Genomic DNA, 23,024 nt, shown 5'->3' with positions numbered 1-23,024 from the left:
AAATAGGAACTCAAAGTGCAAAATGAATAATGTAATCCTTTAACAAGCTGAAAGCTCAATTCAGAAAAAATATAATCTTTCTTAATTATTAAAGAATATATTTTCTAGGTGTACATACTGGATTTTAAAACTATGAAAACACAGAAGCTAAAAGATACAGAGGTCATAGTAGAATTTATTGCTCTTTCCATACCTGACTCATCTGTTGAACCCTGTAGGAAGATTTGTAAACAGTTATAATCATTGTCTTTTAAAAAGTTGCTTAAGGAGATATCTAAAGATGCATGGTCTTTCAAAACCCAAGCTAAATCTTTGGTGGGCACTGATATAATCATTTTTATTACAGTTTTAGGGAAAAACATATGATTAACTGTGTGATACCCATGTTGACACTTGTGATTGTGACACCTGATTACATCAAAATGTTCATAGACCTCAGATTTTCGAAAATGGTATTAACTATTCAATTAGTTTTAAAAAGACCTGGTTTAAAATACTATTTGTGAAAACTTACATATGCAGTATAACATCCTAATTTTCTAGTCTTAGAAAAAAGTGTAATGATATGGTACTGTATGTTCAATGGAAGATTACTAAAGACTATTTCTTTCCCTTTACAACTTAAATAATATGATATATATTTTTGACTCTATAAACTGACTCCTTTATCGACTAAATATTAGAACATCCATTACACAGTACACAGAACTTACCTAAAACAAGAGCCTCAAACAGACCTCAAAAATAGTTTCTTCAAAGCACAATTCCAAGATCATATATTTAAAATTCAAAATATTATCCATTCTAAAATCCTCCAACTTGAAAAAAGCACTGTCTAAAACCATGTGTAATGTGTATGCCATGATTTTGAGATACTATAGCAGGAGCTGCTGGCACAGAAGGATAATATACTAAGGTGAAATCAAACAGTGACTTGAGATCCTATTAATCCTCAATATTTTTGTGTTGTAGGTAGTAAGTTTTCTTATTTTTCAGAGGGAACCTGAGGGGAAAACATTTTTTTGCTTTGACTACAACAAATTTATTTGTATTAAAAAGCACAGGACATAGAAAACTTTCTACTTAGAATATTAGAAGAATCAGGCAGAGCATATATGTAATAACTAAGGCATTTCTTACATTTCCATTTAATAGCTGTTCTAAAACACAAAATTTTAGTGTTCCGTTTCCCAAGCTAAACCATGCCTTGCTAAAAAGTCTTTATCATCCTGTAGCAGCTACAGGTTTAATTCTTTTTTATGTTAACAGGATTTGGTGCTTTCCAAATGGCACCACCACTGGAAAACACCTTTTTTCTGTGTATCATTCTACATATAGCTAAAAATTAGACAACAGACAAAAAGAATATTGACGTTTAGGTTTGAAGGTTTTTCCATCTGTAGCCAGCTAACTACTGTGAAAGCACAGGTGTCAATCTTTTAACCTGAAGGTAAATAATTAAATAAAAAAGTAAAACATTTAAGTAAATGGTGTACCAGGGGTGCTGTGAATATTTTATGACAAAGGCTTCTAATTTAAACATTCATGAACAATTTTACGGAAAGAATTTCATAGAAACATTCTGCTAGCTAATGAAATGGGCTGAAATCAGCTACCAACCACTCATGGTTTTAAACCATAACTATGCTAAAATTTCCTCTGCTCTGCAAGTATTTGAAATAATAATGAATCCAGGATCTCCCAGACTCAAATTATGGCCTATAATAATAAGCGATTGAGAACTCCTAGCTTATAAAAGCACACATAGGGTTTTTAAAGGAATGACAAACCCAAGTACAAAAAATTAATGCCTGATGTAGACAATTCATGCTTGAACTATAAGACAGACATGGATATAATGAATTAGCTAAGTTCAGTGAAGAAAATCTAAAAATATCTGACATTTATTTAAAATACTCATATTCACCAATTATCTTATATGAAAACATTCTTTCCCCACAGATGGCCTAAGTGCAGTAAAGGGTTAACTCAGCAGATCTGGGTTGCCCCAAACCTACACATTCCAAAAGTCTTTAGGACTGGCCCCCGACTGGCTCCCGGGAAATAACCTCTGAACTCTTGCAATATCCTGCCTCATATGAATGTCTTAGTATACCTGATGCTTTGGCCATACCAGATGGCTTACGTTAACAATGTGATTTATGGTGAACACCTGTTTTTGTTCACCTGGGGCCCTGGGCCAGCTGTATTAGTTCAACCTCTGGGTGAGGAGAAGGGAGCAGGGCTGAAGGCTGAGTTGCTAAGGTCAGTCCCTAAGGCTCACTGACCTCCAATAAAAACCCTGGACACCAAGGCTCAGGTGAGCCGCCCTGGTCAATAACATTTACCTGTGTTGTCATACACTGTTGCTGGGAGAATTAAACTCTATCTGTGCAATTCCACTGGGAAAGGACAACTGGAACTTTGTGTCTGGTTTCTCTTGGATTCTGCCTTAGGTACCTTTTTCCTTTGCTGATTTTAATCTATATCCTTTTGCTGTAATAAACTGTAACTGTGAGTAGAACAGCTTTCCTGGGTCCTTGAGTCCTTTCACTGAATCATCAACCCTGAGGGTGATCTTGGGGACCCCTGACATACCTGTAAATCCAGTAAAATTCTTATTTAATAAAGAAAATTTCTTAATTTCCAAAGAGGCAGAGACAGTATTACACACTCAGAGGAATGCCTTCTAGTATGTGGATGCCCTTCTCACCAACAAAAAGGATAAAGAAGGTGGCTCCTGGCCAGGTGTAGAAAGTTGCTTCTGCTTAATGAAACAAGTACTGCCCCCATCCTACCAGCTTCCTTCTTTTCTTCAGTGAGGAGCCAGGTAATCTTCAGGAAGTCTAAGAAATGGAATCCTTAATGCTCTCACCTCAGTTGCTACCACTGACCTATAGCTGAGGAGAAAAGAACTTTCTCAATCCTTCTATCCTTAGATTAATTTTATACTTTTAAAGAAAGGGTGTGTCAGAACCATCTGGCCTGGCCCAAGATCTCATTTTTGTATGCCAAGAGGTATACAAAGACACTCTATCAGTCAGGAGCTGGTCAAGGGCCAGTCTCTTCTTTGGAATGTACGGGGGTGGAGCACCCCAAGTCCACTGAGTTAACCCTTTACTGCACAAAGGGATTAGTTCCACAAAGGACTGGTGGGATAAAATACCATCAAGAATTATAGTATTCAAGAGCTCTCTTTAATTTTCACCTTACCCCAAGTGGTGGATAAAAGGGCAGTATTACCTTCTTGACTGATTGGCAGTTGTTGTATAGTGATACGAGCACTTTATTGAGTTCTACTACAACACAGCTGCCTCAATGGTTTCACCAGCAAAATGGGAATAGCAATACCTATCTCACAAGGCTGTGGGGATTAAATGAAATATCTGTTCAGAAGTCTTGTTTTGTGGTATCACCACTCAGGATATATTGATAATACTGTGCTCTGTCAGATACTTGGGATTTCAAAATTACCTGGTTCCAGGTACTCAACCACTTCTGCAAGGATGAGATTTAATACACTTCAAGGCATGAACCCCAGAAGGTGCTAGAAGAAGAAATTAATAAAAAATTGCTCCCTTCTTTCACGTTCCCTGGTTAGGATACATTTCTTCAAAATAGTCAATGTGTGGAGGTTGGAGTATGTCAAGGGCAGAGAGTACCTGGGAAAAGGAAAAAAAAAAAAAGCCAAATTTAGAGAAACAAAAAAGAAACAAAATATGACATAAATACAAAAAAACACTATTAACTCATTAATGATTTTAGGCTTGGTTACAACTGAACACTGAGATTAACTAAATTTATCAATCAAGAAACATGGTCCAAAACATTAAGATAGGTTTTGTAAAATCACTTTCAAAGACGATTTTACTTATGCCAATATCAGAGAGGCAATTGGGTTATACTACATGCTACCAGAACCCCTGCACAGCAGAGTGCTGGAAAGAAATGCCCGATTTTTAATGATCAGTGTTGCTTTAAGAGCATGAGGAGCCATATCTACCATTCATTCCTTTACTCCTCTGTTCAAAAAGTGTTTACTAAGTGCATTCTATCTGGCAGGTACTGTGGGAGGCTCTCGGGGAAAGCTGATGAATAAAACTGATAATCATCCCTGTTCTGGAGACCACGGGAGAGGAAGGCATTAAACAAATAGTTACACAAAAATCTAATTGTGACATTTATTATTATGAAGGGAAAAAGTAAAGAGGAGTGGGAGAAAGAGCTTCCCTGAAGCAAAACTACTCTAAGAGTTGAAGGGCGAATAGGTGTTGGTCAGGCAATGTAAAGGCACTGAGGCAAGAAAGAACCAGGCAGATTCCAGAAACAGAAATGCCAGTGCTTATGGAACACAGTGGGTGGGAAGAAAATAGACTAGGATAAAACAGAAGAGAAAGGCAGGGTTATATCACACAAAGTCTCTTTAAATTATGGTAAGTGTTTTGGATCTTATTCCAAGTACAAAAAAAGAAGTCACTAGGGTAGGAAAAAAAGACTTTGAGGCATCTGAAATTCAAGTCCTTTATAAAAGCAGCACACTACCAATGTAACTTCTGCCATCGAAACACAACAAATAGGCCTTCTTTCCCTACCAGCTGTTTATCTACTCTTTTAAGCCCCATCTATGATGTCACACCTAAGAATCTGAATCTATCTTGCTAATGAAAACTACCAGGCTCAAAGGATACAGAAGAAATTATTTAACAGGAAATAAACTGTGTAGTACAAGTTCAAATTTTCTGATCTTTAGCTTAGTTTTTTAAGAAAAAAATTTTTTTATTATGGAGAATTTCAAACTTATAAAAGTGGGCAGAATAGTATAAAGAATACACACGTAATCAAGACCTGGCCTTAGTAGTTATCTACACATGACCATTCTTGCTTCATCTATGCCCTCCACACTCCCTATATAATTTTGAAGAAAATACAAGACTTATTTCACCTATACATCAGTAAATATCTCTAAAAGATAAAAACTTTAAAAAAGTACAATTATCAAATCTGAAAATTTACTGTTTTTCAATACCATCAAATATCCAGTGCTCAAATTTCTAATTTTTTTAAAAAAAGTTTGTTAATCTAAATCAGGAGCTGAAGAAGCTTTATATATTATGGTTGATTTATGTCTTTCAAGTTTTACCTACAGATTTCTTTCTCTTTTCCCCTTGCAATTTATGTATGGAAGGAACTTTGTTCATTTTAAAGGTTATTCTTTTTTCAGCCAAGAGTTTTTCACTTTAAAATTTTTAATTAAACTAAAACCTCCTGTATTGAAAAAGCTTTCATTCACTTTAAAACCAGTTAAATATAAAGGTTTTAAAATAGTTTAGATGTTTTATAAAGAATATCTATATTTCCTTTCTGAATTAAAATGTTTATACTTAGACTCTTCGTATAAATGGAAAATAACAGATTTTCCAGTTCCTTCAAAGAATAATTTTTATCATATGAAAGATAAATTATTTCATTTCTATATTTTTAAAAACCTATAATTAGCTAGTGTCACAAATTCACATAAATTCATTTCTCATTATGTGATAGAAAAAATTTTAACATGAATATTTGATGCTTGTGGAAGGCAGTTAAAAATTAATGTTTTACTTGACATCTTTTGGACTCTAAGTTCTGTATCTGAACAACATACATCCTGTCTTGGGGGAAAACAGAATGCAATGAGTGACAGCGTCCATTAGACAAAGCTATTTTACACTTCAAATCTATCTGCTATAATTAGAGGTTATCTAAAGGAAAGTGACAACCATACATTTTAAACCTTGACAGAGAAGAATGAGGCTTTCTTACTCCAAATTTGATGAGGCTTTCTGTAGAAAAGCCATATAAAACAGGGCTAGACATCTGCACCAAAGCATTTAGCTATGATTCTTAGCTTTGAAGGTACAATATTTTAAACTCTGCCTGGAAATTTTGAAATGGCTGTTGTCTTATACTCCTGTTCTTTCTACCACCTCAAAATGTTTATCGGATGATGGCATTCCACAGTGTTCCTATGTGGCAAAAACAGTGCTTAGACCATTAGAGATGATACATGAATCTCAGAAGTGGTGTAAATGAGGAAGTGAGAAGGAATAGTAGCAGAGTTTCAAACTCCAGACTTCATGCCTGACTCACTATTTAAAAAGCCCAAGTCCTTCTATAACCCCTCTACTATCTGTGGGAATAAAGTACGTGAGATTAGCCTTATGATGTAAATAGGAGGACCCTTGTAAAGACTTTGACTTGTAAAGAGTCAAAGTATCCCAAAATACCACAGACTCGTCAGAAGATCTCAAATACATAAAAAAGCAAGCAGACATGTTTAATTAAAAAATGAACTAAAGCGGGCTTCCCTGGTGGCACAGTGGTTGAGAGTCCGCCTGCCGATGCAGGGGACACGGGTTCGTGCCCCGGTCCGGGAAGATCCCACATGCCACGGAGCGGCTGGGCCCGTGAGCCATGGCCGCTGAGCCTGCGCGTCCAGAGCCTGTGCTCCGCAACGGGAGAGGCCACAACAGTGAGAGGCCCGCGTACCGCAAAACAAACAAACAAAAAAAACACAATTGCTGTGAATAACTGCAATCCTAAATGTAAAGACTAAAAATTTAACTGTTTGTAGAGTGCATTCCCATATTTAAGCAAAGGAGCTCCCACCTCCCCATTCTCTCACCACCACCCCCACCCGGAATACATTTCAAGTTCTTTAAGGTAGTGACGGTTACTATTACTATTTTTTATAGAGTTGTAAGATATAATAAAGTATACAAATCCTAAGTGTATAATCTGATTAATTTCTACATACAAAGTGTATAACAAGATAAATATTTACTCCATGGTTAAAATCTAGATCAAGAAATTAAGGATTTCAAGGCCCCCCTTGCTCCTTTCCAGTCAAAACCCATCTCTGCTCAGAGGTTACGATTATTCTCATTTCCATCACCACAGACTCCTTTTGCCTGTCCTTGAACTTTATACAAATTGAATCATAATGACTGAAGACCTTTGTATATGGCTTCTTTCATTTACTGTTACGCCTGTGAGATACACCCATGTGTGGATCCTCATCCTTTTTATTGATGTGCAGTATACCATTATATGAACTAACACAATGTATTTATCCAGAGTACTGCTGGCAAACTTTTCGGTTGTTTCCAAATGGTATCATGAATAAAGTTTCTATGAACATTTTTGTACATGTCCTTTGGTAGATGTATGCAGTCATTTGTCTTGAGTATACCAAAGAGTACAACTGCTGGGTCACTGGGCAGGTGTATATTTAGCTTTAGCAGAAACTGCCAGGTTTCCTAAGTGGTTTTACGAATTTACATTCTCACCAGCAATGATGAGTTTCAGCTGATTCGCATCCTTGTCAACACTGGGTATTGTCAGTCTTTTATTTAAGTCATTCTGGTGAGTACATAGTAGTATCTCACTAGTCTTAATTTACATTTCTCTGATGACTAACAACTTTGAGCAATTTGTCATATGCTTATTAGCCACTTGGTTATCCTTTTATGTGAAATTCTTGATTAAGTCTTTTACTGATGGGTAAAAATTCTTGATCTGTAGAAGCTCTTTATAAGATATATGATGTTTAGATACAGAATTTACAGTCTGAAAAACGTCAAGTAAAATATTTATTTCTAATGGTCTTCCTCAAATGCTAAATATTTATTTTAAAACTTGTTCTATCACATAATATATTCTGGAAACAAGTTTTTTGTTGGATAATGCCTGAGGTCTGTCTTTTCATTCTCTTAAACTTCTGATGAGCATTAATTTTTAATGTTAATGGTGTCCTGTTTAACACTTTTTTAAAAAAAAAGGTCAATGCTTTACTTCTCTAGTTAAGAAATCTTTGTTTATTTCAGTCATGAAGACATTTTCCTATGTTTTATTCCAGAAGCTTTGTAACTTTACTTTTCATATTTAAGTCTATGATCCATTTTGAATTAATTTATGTATATGTCAAGAAGTAGATTTTTTTCATATGGATATCTAATTGATTCCTGTTTGTTTATTTATTTTTAAAAGTCTTTATTGAATTTGTTACAATATTGCTTCTGTTTCATGTTTTGGTTTTTTGGGCACGAGGCATGCGGGATCTTAGCTCCCCAACCAGGGATCGAACCCGCACCCTCTGCATTGGAAGGCGAATTCTTAACCACTGGACTGCCAAGAAAGTCCCTGATTCCTGTTTATTGAAATGGATAGCCATTTCCCTCTGGATTGCAGTGGCACCTGTCTTGTAAATCAGGTGGACATGTATGTGTATGTCAGTTTATAGACTCTATTCTGTTCTACTCTATTCTGTTCCATTAATCTATTTTTCTGTCCTTGTGCTGCCTTGATTATTATAGCTTCAAGTGTGAATCTCCAACTTCGTTCAACTTCTTCAAGATTGTCTTGAGTATTTTAGGTCTTTTCCACTTCCATAAACTTTAGAATGTTTGTCGATTTCCACACACACATACGCATAAAACCCTGCTGGGATTCTCTTTGGAATTACATTGAATACATAGTTCAACTTGGGAAGCACATGGGTATTAACCACAGTGAGTATTCCAATTCATGAACGCAAGAGCCTGTATTATTTTAAATGCATCAAGAATCTGCTCAGTACCACAAATTTTAGGCACAGAGCACACAAAACCAAATCCACTGATAAGTAACTTATTCTAAGTATCCTTTGCCTTTTCACACTCCTTAGCAGCAGAACCATTAGCATTAATAATGTCTGCAGCCAAACAGCTTGTCTGCGTTCAGAGAAGGGTCCTATTGGTATGATTCTTTATCCTACTTATGAACCTAGAGAGGCCTTATTTGAGTTCAGTTAGACTATACAGAGGAAAACAAATGATCCCGCTTTGCCTTCACTACCTCCTCTTTTGCCTCCTCTACTCCAGAACTAAAAGGTTGGGAAAAAGTAACTCCAAGAGAGATCACTGAGGTTACCATTCCAGACTCCGAGATTTCATATTTTATTTCCCTGTCACTTTCACTCACTCACTCACTGTTCAATAGACTGACTACCTACCGTGTGCTTAGTGCTATTGCCTAAGGACAAGAAAAACCCAAGAACTCTATTACAGGGGCTCTTAGCAGGAATCAATAGGTCCTAAGGAGGCACTGGATGGGCATTAAAGGACTAGTAAAAGTCTAAAATGACATAAAAATTATGTGTATATGTATTTTTCCAAAAGAGGGTTCATGGCATTCATCAGATTGTCAAAGAATGAAAAAACCCTCAGTCACCCATTTTCCATGCCGATAAAATGACAACTCTGTGTGTGTGTGTGTGTGTATGTGCATGTGTGTGTGTGTGTGTGTACATATATGCACAAGTGCACAGATGGGCAAAGTAGAGAATATTTTGTCAGATTTTATAATAGCTCAGATTCTGACTAGACACTACTGAGAGGCCTAAACAACACCAATCTTTAGAAAGTTAAACCCATTTCTGTTTCTCTAAGTTGCTACATCAAGGCGAACCTATCCCTTTAAGATGAACAACCTTTAAGGAAAAAAATGTGCGTGTGCGTGTGTGTGTGTGTGTGTGTGTGTGTGTGTGTGTGTGTGTGTATCTCAATCAGTCAGATCACCTGAAATCAATGAATATGATACAATGACTTCGAAGGTTCTGTTCAAAAGAAAATCTAAAGGCTTCCAGGGTTTTGCAGCTATTCTCTGTCACATAAAAAGCCATCCAAATTAAAATCCACCCTTCCTACAACAGCCAGGTTAATCTTTCTAAATGCCATTTTCATCATGACATTCCTTTCTTTTCCTTCTATTCAATCAAATGTTAATCTCAAAAGGCTCATCTTAAGGTTTCTCCCTGTTTAAAGCATCTTTGAGATTTTAAGTCCATGACAATTACTCTCTTTTTCTTAATAGTACAATACTTGTCTGTCATCTTTCACCCGAGAAGCTTTAAAAAAATACAGCTATCGGGGTCTCAACCCCAGAGATTACAATGTAGTAGGTCTGGGATGAAACCCATGAATCTGCATTTTGAAGGCTCACTTGGTGATTCGAATATATTTTTAGGTTTGGTTGCCCAGCTTTTCACTATGCGCAGCACACACAGTGTCCTGTATTAATGTTTAACCATGCAGGCAGTCCTCCCACAGCACTGTTATCACAGTATCACATTACTAAACTCCTTGAGGGTAGAAACCCCTAGAAGCTGATGTAGTTTAGGGATATAGGATGTGCACAGTAAATGTTTACTGAATTAATGAATATGGGCCCTGAAGCAAGACAGATTTAGACTTCAATCTGTGCCACCCTGACCTTGGGCAAACTACTTAACTCTAAGCTTTGGTTTCCTCCTCTGTAAAGTAGGGATAATAAGCACTATCTGGCAAGACGTTTAAGTATTAAATTAATATATGTAAAGCATCTACACATTTTCTGACACTTGGTAACAAATGCTTAAACACCCGGTCCACTTCCTTCAAAAAAGGACCATGTTTTGAACTTTTTTTTGTATTCTCCACATGACCTAGCACTGCACTCTGCACACAGGACACAATTAATAAACATCTGTTGTCTTAACTACATCAAATACCAGTTGCCTCTTAGATTGGCATTCCACACATACCAGGTATGCTGGCCCTGAGATGCTTTTGTAGATCTCAGTGCACAGCATAAATTCATTATGTATAAAATAGTGGTGCCATGATGTCCCATCTCCAACTATTTGCCTCACTTTTGAACATTCCCATAGAAATCACAAGCACTCTCTTACGATACAGCTCAGGAGCTCGAACAGTAGTTGCTGTGTTTTAATATGTGTGATTTTCAAGACTGCAGTTTGTTTCTTTTCTTACACTACTCACTCTGACACTATCTTTGTAACTTAATTAGTTACTCTATAGGAATGAGTCATGAGCAAAGACAGCAACATATACAGATAGCAGCCTATTACACCATCCCTCCTTTATAAAAGAAGCCAAGATAGGTTTGAATAAACCATTGAAACCCTTAGAAAGTGAATTTCTGATACCACCTTCAAAGTAGTTCTTTATTGTGGACCCCTTTACTTGAGTCTCTGACAATGTACATAAGGTTTGTACTCTTTGATGCTGGGGTGGCACTCACTCAGGCAAATTCAAGAAATAACAAAGCAAGCACTAGACATCATTCTAAAATCACTTCCAAAATTTCAGGAAACAGTCATAAAATAGCAACTGGAATGATGTTTTCAAAGTTATTGAAACAAACAAACACATGGCTAGGCAGTCCCAACTGAATGAAAGACAAGCAGTTACTTTCTAAAAAAGTTTAAGGAAAATGGATTTCAAGAGGGGTAATCAATAAAGCGAAATGTGTCAAACCAAGGAGCTTCAAGTGAACGTATTGTAAGTTTGATATTCCTAGTTTTACCAAATAGTTCAAACTTTTACAAATTTATCTCTTAAAGTGTGACCTACACTTCGGCCAAAGTTCTTCAGGTTCCTGTGCAAACAAGCAGTCAGACTCACAAGAAATTACTGGTTTCCTGATTTTTATTTCAGCAATTAAAATAGCACTGCTTGAGTACCAAATGCAGAATGTGAGGCAGTTTTTCTTTTCATATGAAACTGAAAACTAAGAGTCCAATGCTAACATCCCCCAGGTAAATTTTACACATACCAAACTTTTAATTCAGGATTAGTTGAGAAGAAGCTCTCTCAAACCACTGTGATTCTGTTTCCCCACGAATCCTGACATCTCTAAACACAGCCATAAATAAGATAAACTATGTTATCTTTAAAAGCTGTATTGTTTTTAAGAGGAGAAACTTTTTTCTCACATCTTTAATCTCTGGTTTAAAATATTAAAAGATATAAACAAAGCATTTAAAATCAGGGGCCAATTACTTCTATTTAAATCACTCAGACTACGTATTATACTCTATTTTTATGTTGTACATTAGTATTGTTCCCAAGCTAAATATTAACATTTGCTTTAAATCAATTAATATTTATCTGTCAATCAATAAATCCTAGAATTCACTTAAACTTGCTCATTCACAAAAAAGGTCTAATTTGTCTCAGGTTTCCAAATCCCTTAATATGGTACATGTACCCTTTTTAACTCTCTTTTGCTCTTTACTAATATAATCAAACATACTTAGGAAATAGTTTATCCCAAACACTGATTTCACTTACATTATCATGTTTAAAAAAACACAACATCTTCAATTCCCGGAAGACCCTTTTGCAAGAGACCAGATTCTGGAAGACGTTGGGCATCTTTTTGAGTGCTACTCTCTTTCCATCTCTTGGATCTGTTACTGACCTAAAGACACAATATTTAGGGGGAGAGGAAAAAAAGACAGAGAAATCAATCCCAAACTTTGTTCTTCAATGTTTCAGAGCATGACAAATACCTTTATGTTAAAACACTCAATATTAAATCCACTTAATAATGCTTCAGGTATCAGTGAGAAAGATTTAAAAAAGTATAATCAAAGAGAATGTTTAGCCCACCCAACTCATTTGCCATGCTTTTTTCTTTTTTTAAAATCCCTGTCTAAATTTCTATAAACACTTAACCTTCCTGAGAGGTCACTTAGCAATACATCAGAGGTAGGAGGGCTACTAGTGGTAAAGCCATTTTAAAGACGGGAGAAAAAGTATTGAACATTAACACGACTGAAGTCAAATTAGTTTTATGCTTTATTTTCAGAACCAAATTCAAGATGGAAGAAGTGTTCATTCAGATGTGGTCACTTTTAGTTGAATGTAGAGAATACAGTTTGAGTATTTTGGTTTCTTATATAAATGAAACATCTTTTAGTAGTATGGGTTTCAGGACACAACAGTGTCCCCTCATGAGTCTGAGTGGCAGCTTAGGGGCTGTAGCTTCTAGGTTATGGTAACTTCTTCCCTTCTGTTTCTCAGTTCTTGGTATGATGGCTGCCCCTTGTGGTTACTCTCTTTAATAGCTCAGTGTCCACCTTTTCTCTCTTTTAGCCTTCTAACACCTATGTTGCCAACTCCTTGTATTATATTTCCCTGTGTTTGAAATACTAATGTGTTTCCATTTTTCTGATTGGACCCAATCGATACATATTAAATCAAAGAGTTTTGCTAAACATGGCCAATTGGCCATCTGGCTAATCGAGTTTCCATGAATTAACCTAAAGCTTTTTTCCTTCGACCCATCATTGATGACTGGTTGTCTTTGTAGAATTTATTCCTGTCAGATTTATTTTGCTAGATTCCTATCATGCTCGGCTACCATTATCTTTCATTTTCTGTTTCAGCCATTCAATGCTTTGGCTATTCCTCCCAGATTTGTATCATTTTGAAATCTGGTCGGTATGTCATCAATGCCTTTATCCAAGTTGTTAATTAAAGTTTAGAACAGGACTGAGGACAGAGCTCTGCAACAGATACAACACTAGAAGCCATCTATGAGGCCGGCATCCAATCATTAATCTGTGTATGGTTAGTCAATTAATTATTTATTTAATTAACTACAATCACTCAGTTTATTTCTTCATCTTGTCCGCAAGGAAATAAGACACTCATCAAATTGCCTTCCTGAAAATAAAGCATTCCTATTTTTTACCTAAAAATCATACCAAACTTCTTTATGAATATCATCACTTCTTTATAAATTTATCTTAGTGATTGCTACTTCCTAAGTTCTTGTAAAACTCTTAAACAATGCATTCTAGTATTTTTAAAACAGCATGAGGACTTCACTTTCTCCCACTGATTGAAAAGTTGCTAAAACAATTAAGTATTATCATTTTCAAGTCTTCAATAGCTTGAAATGTAATTCAACTAGGCTAAGAGACCTAACATTTTTGACTGTTGTTTAAAAAACACCAACCAAAATCCACAACATTGCTTAGAATCCACATAATCTAGGAAAGTAAAATAGGAAGGAAACCAAATATAATATTATATTGACTATTAAAATTTTTTTTCTGTTTAAATACACCACTTCTGTAGCTAGATACTGGAAGATAAAAGTCAATGAAACAGCAAGGAAGGGAAATTCTGGATCATACACTGCACAGTAGTCATTGCCTCTAGAGTCTTCTTTAATCTAGAACAGTTAATTAGCATTTCTTTATCTTTTATGACATTGCCATTTTGGAAGAGTACAGGCCAGCTAGTTTGTATTCCTCAGTTTGGGTCTATCTGGCATTTTCTTGAGATTAGATTCAGGTTCTGTATTTTTCACAGGAATAACACAGATGTCTTCTTAGCGCACCACGTTAGGAGGCTCATGAAGTTGATTTTTCCCATTACTGGTGATAACTTTGATCACTTGGATGAGGTGTCTGTCAGGTTTCTCCACTGCAAAGTTACTATTTTTTCCCTTTGTAACTATGTAAATAGGCTATTCCTCATCAAACTCTGACCCACTACCTTTAGCAACCATGGATGTTTTTTTGCCTGAATCAATGATTATTACTATGATGTTGCCAAATGGTACTTTAATAATTTTTAATATGTCTAACAGCTAGCCTGCACAATATTAATTTTTAAAAATGAGTAAATTGATTTAACACAATACCCTTTCCAAAGACCTCATGCAGCAATATTTCGCAACTTCTGACTTCTTACTGGTCTTGACCCTACTGTGGTGAGGAAAGCTGCTTTAAGATAAATCCACTCCTGGCTCAAATCTGTGCCTTGTAATGTTTTAAGGTAAAATTCACAAAGCAGCATTTTATTTTATTATTCATGCAAAAGCCAGTCATGCCTGTGGCTGGCAACAATATAATCTCATGAATGTGAATGGCAGTGCGGTAATTTCACGCCATGTTGAGTTTGTTCTCTCTTAACTTGAAGTAGCAGATGCTTTAGTTCAGCACAAACAGTATCACAGAACACAGATAAGTGTGGAAGCCTGTTACACAGGAATTCTTTTATTTTCTTTGTTACTGAAAGGCTTGCTGTGCTTAGTTTCTCTGCTGCTGCAATACCCTGGTTATTTCAACTGCACTTGTTAATGAAGCTCCAGCTGTAGAGATAATGAACAACATTTAGGGCAACTTTCCTCATTTCAGAAAATGGAGCCATCCTTCGACCTACAATTCACTTATGACCAGTTACTTTCTCTAAAATACTGTTCGCTCTAAATGAAAACAGTGCGTCTGTTATTTCATCTGATTACCTTCATAATCATTCAAGTTATATTAATAGGCACTTACTTCCTCAGTTTTAAATTAACATTTGATTCTGTAAACATTACATTAAAAATAATGTTTTAGAAAGAGAAAAACAAAAACAAAAAAATAAAGTTTTAAGGGTTGTGAGAATCTTTTCTTACATCTGCTCCGGGTACATCAATCCTTCTCTGCACTTAGAATTTAAGTTCAACTGCTTTTTAAACAGCCAAAAGAATCCACGAGCCATTCTTCAGAGAGATACAGAGTCAGTCAAAAGAGTACAATACCAAAACAGGAAGCTTTTTAGATATGGTTGTGGTCGTTTTGTTGTAGAGTTTTCTTAATCCCAGGAAACTGTGACCACTGCCACAAATCTGCTTATATTACTGACAAGCAGAAGAGGTGAAACGAAAACAAGAGTAAAACTTATCATTGGGGATACTTTCCCAGGCACTAGAATGTTACATTATAATATCTTTTAATTAGTATAACTAATCAGCAAGAGTCCCCAAGAAATTAAATGCTCCTCACTCATTTTATGTGAAGAATCTTTCCCCCATGTATTTTAGCAGTTTTAAATTTCATGGTGCTAATACAGGTTTTTAACTATCCAAAGCAAAAAAAAAAAAAAAAAAAAAAAGAGAGAGAATGCTTCAACTTGGATTAAGAAAATCAGGTTCTTCTAATTCTAGTCACATTAACTTGTAATCAGCAATTCTCTATTTTTTACTATACATACTACAATCACTATGTCAACTGTACCAATACAGTACACATCTAAGTAATAGAACTTCCTAGCTAGGCTCTAAATATTTAATTATTGCCTTCACATTCATTTCAAGATTCACTTCCTTAAAAGTTATTTTTACTTGTATTTAGATTAAGTTTCCTTGAGAAAACAATAGCAAACTATGAGACAAAAATAAGTCTAGAAAATGTTTATTTGTCCTTAGTATATATTATATGTTCATGGACACTACAGGTTAAATATGGAATTTATTTGTATGACTCTCTGGTTTTTATAACCAGAACTTCAAAAAGCTCTATCTAGCTTGTGTGCACTCTGACATAATATACAGAGTTGCAAACTATTTAGAAGCACAAACCTTCTAGGTTTCCCTGCCCCCACCCAAATACACATACAAAAGGATTCTCATCTTTCATATTTAGATAATTTGTTCCATCAGCTGGGGTTTTCTGATGTTTGGTTTTTCTTTTTAAATGTTTATCCAAATTTGGTATTTGCTGAGTTAGCTCTATACATAAGAAAGCAATCCTTTTCCTTTAAGATACTTATAAATGCTCCCCAAATTTGTTAATCTGATTATTACGAGGAAAAAAAGGTCTTACACAGTAGCCAAACCAAAGCAGTGAAATAGTTCTTTCTTTCTCTCCTATCCTAACACTACTGATCAGGAGAAGCAAAACATCTACATTTAACTGGGAGAGTTAATAGGAACTTATCCTTTAACTCTGTGTCTAAGTAAGTATAAACAGCAATGATCCCAGCAGATGAGACACAGCACTGAGCCATGCTGATCTGTAGTGAGAGACCCAGGAAGGGAAGGAGGAAGAATAAGGAACAGGTAAGCCATCCAATATCAAGCTGTCACATTTATTTTCAAATACTTGTTATTGTAAGAGCTAACTTTTAAGACTGCCTCAACTCCCCAAACCAATAACCACTGAATAAGTTAAAATATCGGTGAAAAATTATTTAATGCTAATTACTGTTGTCTTGGGAATATTTTATGGTTCTTTAGAGCATGAATTAATTAGTTCCATCCTTACTGTAGATGCTGGGAAGACAGAGAGACTCTTCCTCCTCAGTCACTGTCAAATATCTCTGTGAGAGGGCTTCCCTGGTGGCGCAGTGGTTGAGAGTCCGCCTGCCGATGCAGGGGACACAGGTTCGTACCCCGGTCTGGGAAGATCCCACATGCCGCGGAGCGGCTGGGCCCGTGAGCCATGGCCGCTGAGCCTGCGCGTCCGGAGCCTGTGCTCCGCAACGTGAGAGGCCACAACAGTGAGAGGCCCGCGTACCGCAAAAAAAAAAAAAAAATCTCTGTGAGAGTCTGACCGGCCTGCACAAAAGTTGCCACACTGCCTTTTCAAGGGGGATTTTCTCATGTTAGAGGGTGAACATGACATAGCCTAGTCTGCCAAGTCTAGAAAGTTTTCATGGCACACTACCCACAGTCTTCTAGAAATAGACCTGTGAACATTGTATGGGGAGGAAAACCAGCTGCAATGAAGGAAAGGTTTCTGTACAAAACCACAAAGGAAAATAATTCACAACTGCAACTCCTTCTTGCATTTTAACAACTTTGGGCAACAGGAGGTTACAAAGGGTAACCAAAACTAAAACTATGTCACACAATAATATGCTTGCTTTCAATCCCATTGATGAATTCCTGAAAAATATGTATTCAGTAACAGGAACACTGAGGAATATAAAGATTTTTAAAAAAATTTAAAGATGGCAGTTTTTGTTGTACATTAGTTTCATAAATGTGGAAGACATCAAATGAAAGAAAAGGACAGTTTTACTCACATAGTAGGTTTATAAGATTATGGCTTTACCAATGTCAAAAATTGTAATGAATTTAGAAACAGAAACTTCACATCATCAGAAAAAGTTTTTAAATTATTATTATTTTTTAAGATTATTTATTTATATTTTATTTTTGGCTGCGTCAGGTCTCAGTTGTGGCATGCGGGATGTTTGTTGAGCCACGTGGGATCTTTCGTTGAGGCAGGTGGGCTTCTCTCTAGTTGTGGCGTGTGTGTTTTTTTCTCTTCTCTAGTTGTGGCACACAGGCTCCAGGGCATGTGGGCTCTATAGTTGTGGTGTGCGGGTTCCAGAGCGCGTGGGCTCTGTAGTTTGGGGCATGCAGGCTCTCTAGTTGAGGTGCGCGAGCTCAGTGTTTGTGGCACACAGGCCTAATTGCCCCGCGGCATGTGGGATCCTAGTTCCCCAACCAGGGATCTAATCTGCGTCCCCTGCATTGTAAGGCGGATTCTTTACCACTGGACCACCAGGGAAGTCCCAAAAGTTTTGTTTTTAATTGCCATAGAGAATGCTTTATTATTTGATAGTTTAGTGGTTAAGCTAATATTTTAATAATTAACATAAAATGTAAGTCTCAATATGCTATAAGTTAAAAGTAAACTGTCTGAACACACCAACAGTAAACTGCCATTTTTGAAATAAAAGGGAAAATTTGAATATGGTTTAAAATTATGATTATAAATTAAATTTCCATATTTTCTAGAGATGTATATACAAAGTATACATAGGTGAAATGATATGAGATCTAAGATTTATTTTAAAATACTACAGTAATAAATATTGTTGAAACAAAGCAAATATTGAAATTATTGAATTTGAGTAGTAGGTTAATGGGGTCTAATTATTCAAAACTAAAGAAAATGTATATTTGCAAAATTACAAAATAAAAAATGAAATGAAAAAAATTTAAATGTTTTTCATAATAATGTTAAAAATATCCAATACTGGGATTAAAACTAAGAAAAGCTAAGCAAGACTTTTACACAAAAGGACTAAAAAACATCACTGAGAGAAATTAAAGACATAAATGGAGAAACATACCATATTCATGAATTAGAAAACTACTCAATATTGCAAAAATTTCAATTCTCCCCAAATTGACTTATAGACTCAGTGAAATTCAAAACATGAAATGGTTTTCTTTTTGTGAAACTACACAAATTAGTCTTAAAGTTTTTATGGAAATGCAAATATGCCAAGGACAGCTAAGACACTCTTGAAGAAGAATAAGGTGGGAAAAGTTGCTCTACCAGATAAGAAAACTTATTATAAAGCCACAGTAATTTAGCTAATATAATAGACCAATGAAATAGAAATATGGCTCAGAAACAGATTCTCCCATATTTAGACACTTGGCTTATCATAAAGGTGGCTCTGCAGACAGGAAGGTTGTGCCTTAAGCTAGCGTTTCCCATTTCAAGCCCATCCGTCTAAACACTGCTCTATAATACTGGGGCTAAGACTCTGCAAACCATGTTTTGGTTTTTCCAGCTAGCTTCAGGTTAGACTCTGCTAATAGAGGGCTTTAGAGGAGACTGCAAGGCTGGAGGAGCAAAAAGGAACAGAGGGCTCTTATCCAGATACATACATAATTCCTACAAATCAATTTTTTCAAAGGGCCTGAATAGGCATTTCACAAGAAAGGATTAATTCAAATGGCCAATAAACATATGAAAAGGAGCTTAACCTCATTAGTCATTTGGGAAATGAAAATTAAAACCAAATGAGAAAGTACGATATAACCACCAAAATGACTAATGTTTAAAAGTCTGACAATACCAAATGTTTGGTGAAGATGTGGTGCAATGTCAATTCTAATACACTGCTAGTAGAAGTGTAAATTGTACAATCACTTTGGGAAACAGGTTGGTTTTATATACTAAAATGAAAATAAATATACACTGGAACCCAGCAATTTGACTCTCAGGTATATACCCAAAAGGAATTTGTGTACCTATACACTAAGACACAAACAAGTGTGTGTGTCCATGGCAGCCATATCTTTAATACCCTTAAAACTGGAAACAACTCAAATATCCATGAACAGCAAAATGGATAAACAAATTGTTGTATTTTCACATAATGGAATACTCTATAGCATTAAAATGAACTACTGCTACATGCAACAACATAGATAAATCTCACAAACATAATTTTGAGCCAAAGAAAACAGTCACAAATGAATAATAAGATTTCTATATAAAAAATATAAGCAAAGTTAAACTCTAATGTTTAGGGATGCACACTTAGTAGACAGAAACTATTAAGAAAGGAAGTGGTTATCATAAAAGTAAGGACAATGGTTATCTTGGGGGGGTACTTAATGATGGGGCAGAGAAGAGAAGACTTCTGGGTGCTACCAATGTCTTATTTCTCATATGGATGATGGCTAGAGGTGTGTACTTTGTGATAAATCACAGAGCTGTATGTTTTATTTCGTATTGTTTCTCTCTGTGTGTTATTATATAACTAGAAAGGTAAAGGCTAACTTCCCAGTTAAATTTGAGCATAAAAAAGCATTTTAGATTGAGATCTATATAATGAGTAATTTTTAAAGAGGGTGATTCTTTCCTTTTTTCTTTTTTTTTTGCATATAGATACACATCTACACCAGTCCAATGGATTCTATCATACCTTTCCTTGTGCCACTGGTTCATTCTGTAGAGAGGAGTATACATAATATCTTCCTTATGTTTTGATAGAATTCCAAAAGAATTCGCTTGCTTAAAAAAAAACAAACGTTTTCTTCATCATTACACAAGAATATGCTATTAAGGAGCATTCCACAGGACAGTGCTGTCAGCAGAATTATAGCAGAACTACAGTCCCACCCCTAATCTAATCACAATCTCCTAACTTCTATTGTGAAGCAAAACGCTGAAGCAGCTACAATATATAGATGTCCTTCAGGTTTTTAATTAGTTAGCCTTTTAAAAATAACCAAACCCCAAAATATTGCAAATACAAAACAGGAGGCAAGACTTCCAGCTGTGGCAAACTGAATAAATCAGCAAATCCTCTCCCAACAAAACTACTATAAAACTGGACAAATGTGTCAGAAACAACCATTACAGGACTCCAGAAAACAACTAAAGTCAAATGACAAGTTTAAAAGTGTTTATTTATGAAAAATATAGAACTCTGGGTAAGAACAGTGGAAGTCAGTGGTGTTACTGCTTTGGGTTGCTCCTTATTCACCCCCCACCCCAAGCACAGTCCATGCAGTACCCGGTAAGTGCTGGCCACGGAAACCAGCGGCTTCACTGCCTGAGTCTGCTGAAGTGATTTGAAATGGAAGGCAAAAAACCCATACCCAGTGGCATTGAGAGTAAAACCATTTAAACCCAACTAGAAAAGAAGAGATAAAGCCTACAGCTCTGCTAGCCTGAGGCTGTTGTCCCAGTTGGGAAGAGGAGCAGACTAACAGAAATCCAGAAATTTAATAAGGAGATTTTGGAAATGAGAGCCACAGGGGGGCCTGGTAAACTGCTCTATGCATTCCTGGCTAACTGGGGGCTGCGTATATGCTCAGAGTTGACTGGAGAGGTCCTAAGCTCTCCACCTATCAAGGGCTGACTAGGAGGCTTCCTACATATGAAGGGAAGAAATGAGAAGCTTAGCAGAAAGTAAAAGCTGAGGCATGCCTGAGAGCTAGATGAGCTCCCTAATACACTCACAGAAGGCTCAGCAAAGGGTAGAAGCCTTACTGGCTCAAGATGTTTGAGCACAACCTTTAACTGATCACTGGCTGAGCACTAAGCTATGGGACTCCAAGAAGGCCAAGGTAAAGATGAAAACAAAAACAACTGAGCAAAAACTTGAATGGCTGCAATCCACAGGGGAGAAAGATCCCGCATACTAAGTCAAGTTACTTAAATATAAGCAAACATACATAACAGCAGCAATAATGACAACCTTCAGACATGGGAGGAGGACTGGGGAGGAATCAGACCCAGGGTTGTTACAATATATTACCAAATATGTCTAGTTTTAACAACAACAACAACAACAAAAATTACAAGACGTTAAAAAAAAAGGAAAACGTGACCCATACTCAGGGGGAAAAGCAGTCAACAGAAACTGTTTCTTAGTGGGCCCAGATGCTGTATTCAGAAAAACTTCAAAAGCACCTATTATAAATATGTTCAAAGAATTAAAGAAAAATACGGCGACAATGACAAAACAATAGAAAATCTCAATACAGAAATAGAAATTACAAAGAAGGAAACAAACTCTAAAGTTGAAAAATACAATATTAGAAATGAAAAATTCACTAGATTGGCCCAAAGCAGATTTTGGATAGCAGAAGAAAAAAAAAAATCAGTGAACATAAAAGAGCCATAGAAATTATACAATCTCAAGAACAGAGAGGAAAAATTTGAAGAAAAATGAACAGAGCCTCAGAGACCTATGCAACAACACTGAATGTACCAACATACATCTAATGGGAGTACCATGAAAAAAGGAGAGAGATAAAGGAGGGGAAAAAAAGATATTTGAAGAAATAATGGTTTAAAACTTTCAAAATCTGACGAAGAACAATATACAAAACTCAAAAACTCCCAAGTAGGATAGACACAAGAATTCTGCACCTAGACACTTCACAGTCAACCACAGATCAAGTTAAAGACAAAAATAATAATTGAAATATGAAGAAAACCAAGACAGTTAATGACTGACTTTTCATCAGATATAACGAAGACTAGAGGGAAGTGGAACCCCATAATTGCAGTGGTGGTAGTGGGGCAGGCAAAAATCCTATATTCAGTTAAAAGAGACCCTGTCCTTCAAAAATAGAGGCAAAGTGAAAACAATCCAAGATAAGTAATGACTAAGATAATTTGTTGCCAGCAGGTTTGCCTTACAGGAAAAAAAAGAATCCCTTTGGTCTGAAAGGAAATGACCCCAGAAGGTAACTCAAATCCACAAGAAGAAATGAGAAACAAGAAATGGCAAATATGTGGATAAATAGCACAATACATTGTTGGTTTTAACATATATAGATGTAATATATATGACAATAACAGCACAATAAGGGGAGGGAACTGAGCTGTATTGGAGCAAAGTTGTTGCATTCTACCAGAATTAAAATACTATTAATCTGATATAGATTGTTCAGAAATTAAGATGTACACTGCAATCCCTAGAACAGCAAATAATAAAATAACTAAAAAACCAAAGGAGGATTAAAAAAAAATCAAGAGATGAATTAAAATGGTCAAATGAAAAATAGTTGACACAAAACAAGAAATACAATTTTGAAATATGGATTTAACACAAAAGATAAAAAGGAAGGCCACAGCAACTAAAGAAACGAGATATATAGAAAACAAA

The 23,024-nt window shown here is 35.9% G+C and overlaps 1 protein-coding gene across 1 annotated transcript in view; it reads right to left on the bottom strand.

The window, feature by feature from the left end:
• NLK (nemo like kinase) overlaps positions 1-23,024 on the bottom strand; it is a 142,786-nt gene that overhangs the window by 46,644 nt on the left and 73,118 nt on the right. The window contains exons 2-3 of the mRNA XM_082861352.1: positions 12,153-12,282; positions 3,607-3,662 (exon numbers count right to left, since the gene is read on the bottom strand). Coding sequence (XP_082717478.1) covers positions 3,607-3,662; positions 12,153-12,282 — 186 coding nt within the window. The remainder of the gene's footprint in view (positions 1-3,606; positions 3,663-12,152; positions 12,283-23,024) is intronic.

This window comes from Leucopleurus acutus, assembly GCF_964270905.1.
Source record: "Leucopleurus acutus genome assembly, chromosome: 19".
In the NCBI taxonomy this organism is placed as follows: Eukaryota; Metazoa; Chordata; class Mammalia; order Artiodactyla; family Delphinidae; genus Leucopleurus; species Leucopleurus acutus.
The sequence above is the reverse complement of the archived record's forward strand: the minus strand, read 5'-3'. Positions and strand labels throughout refer to the sequence as shown.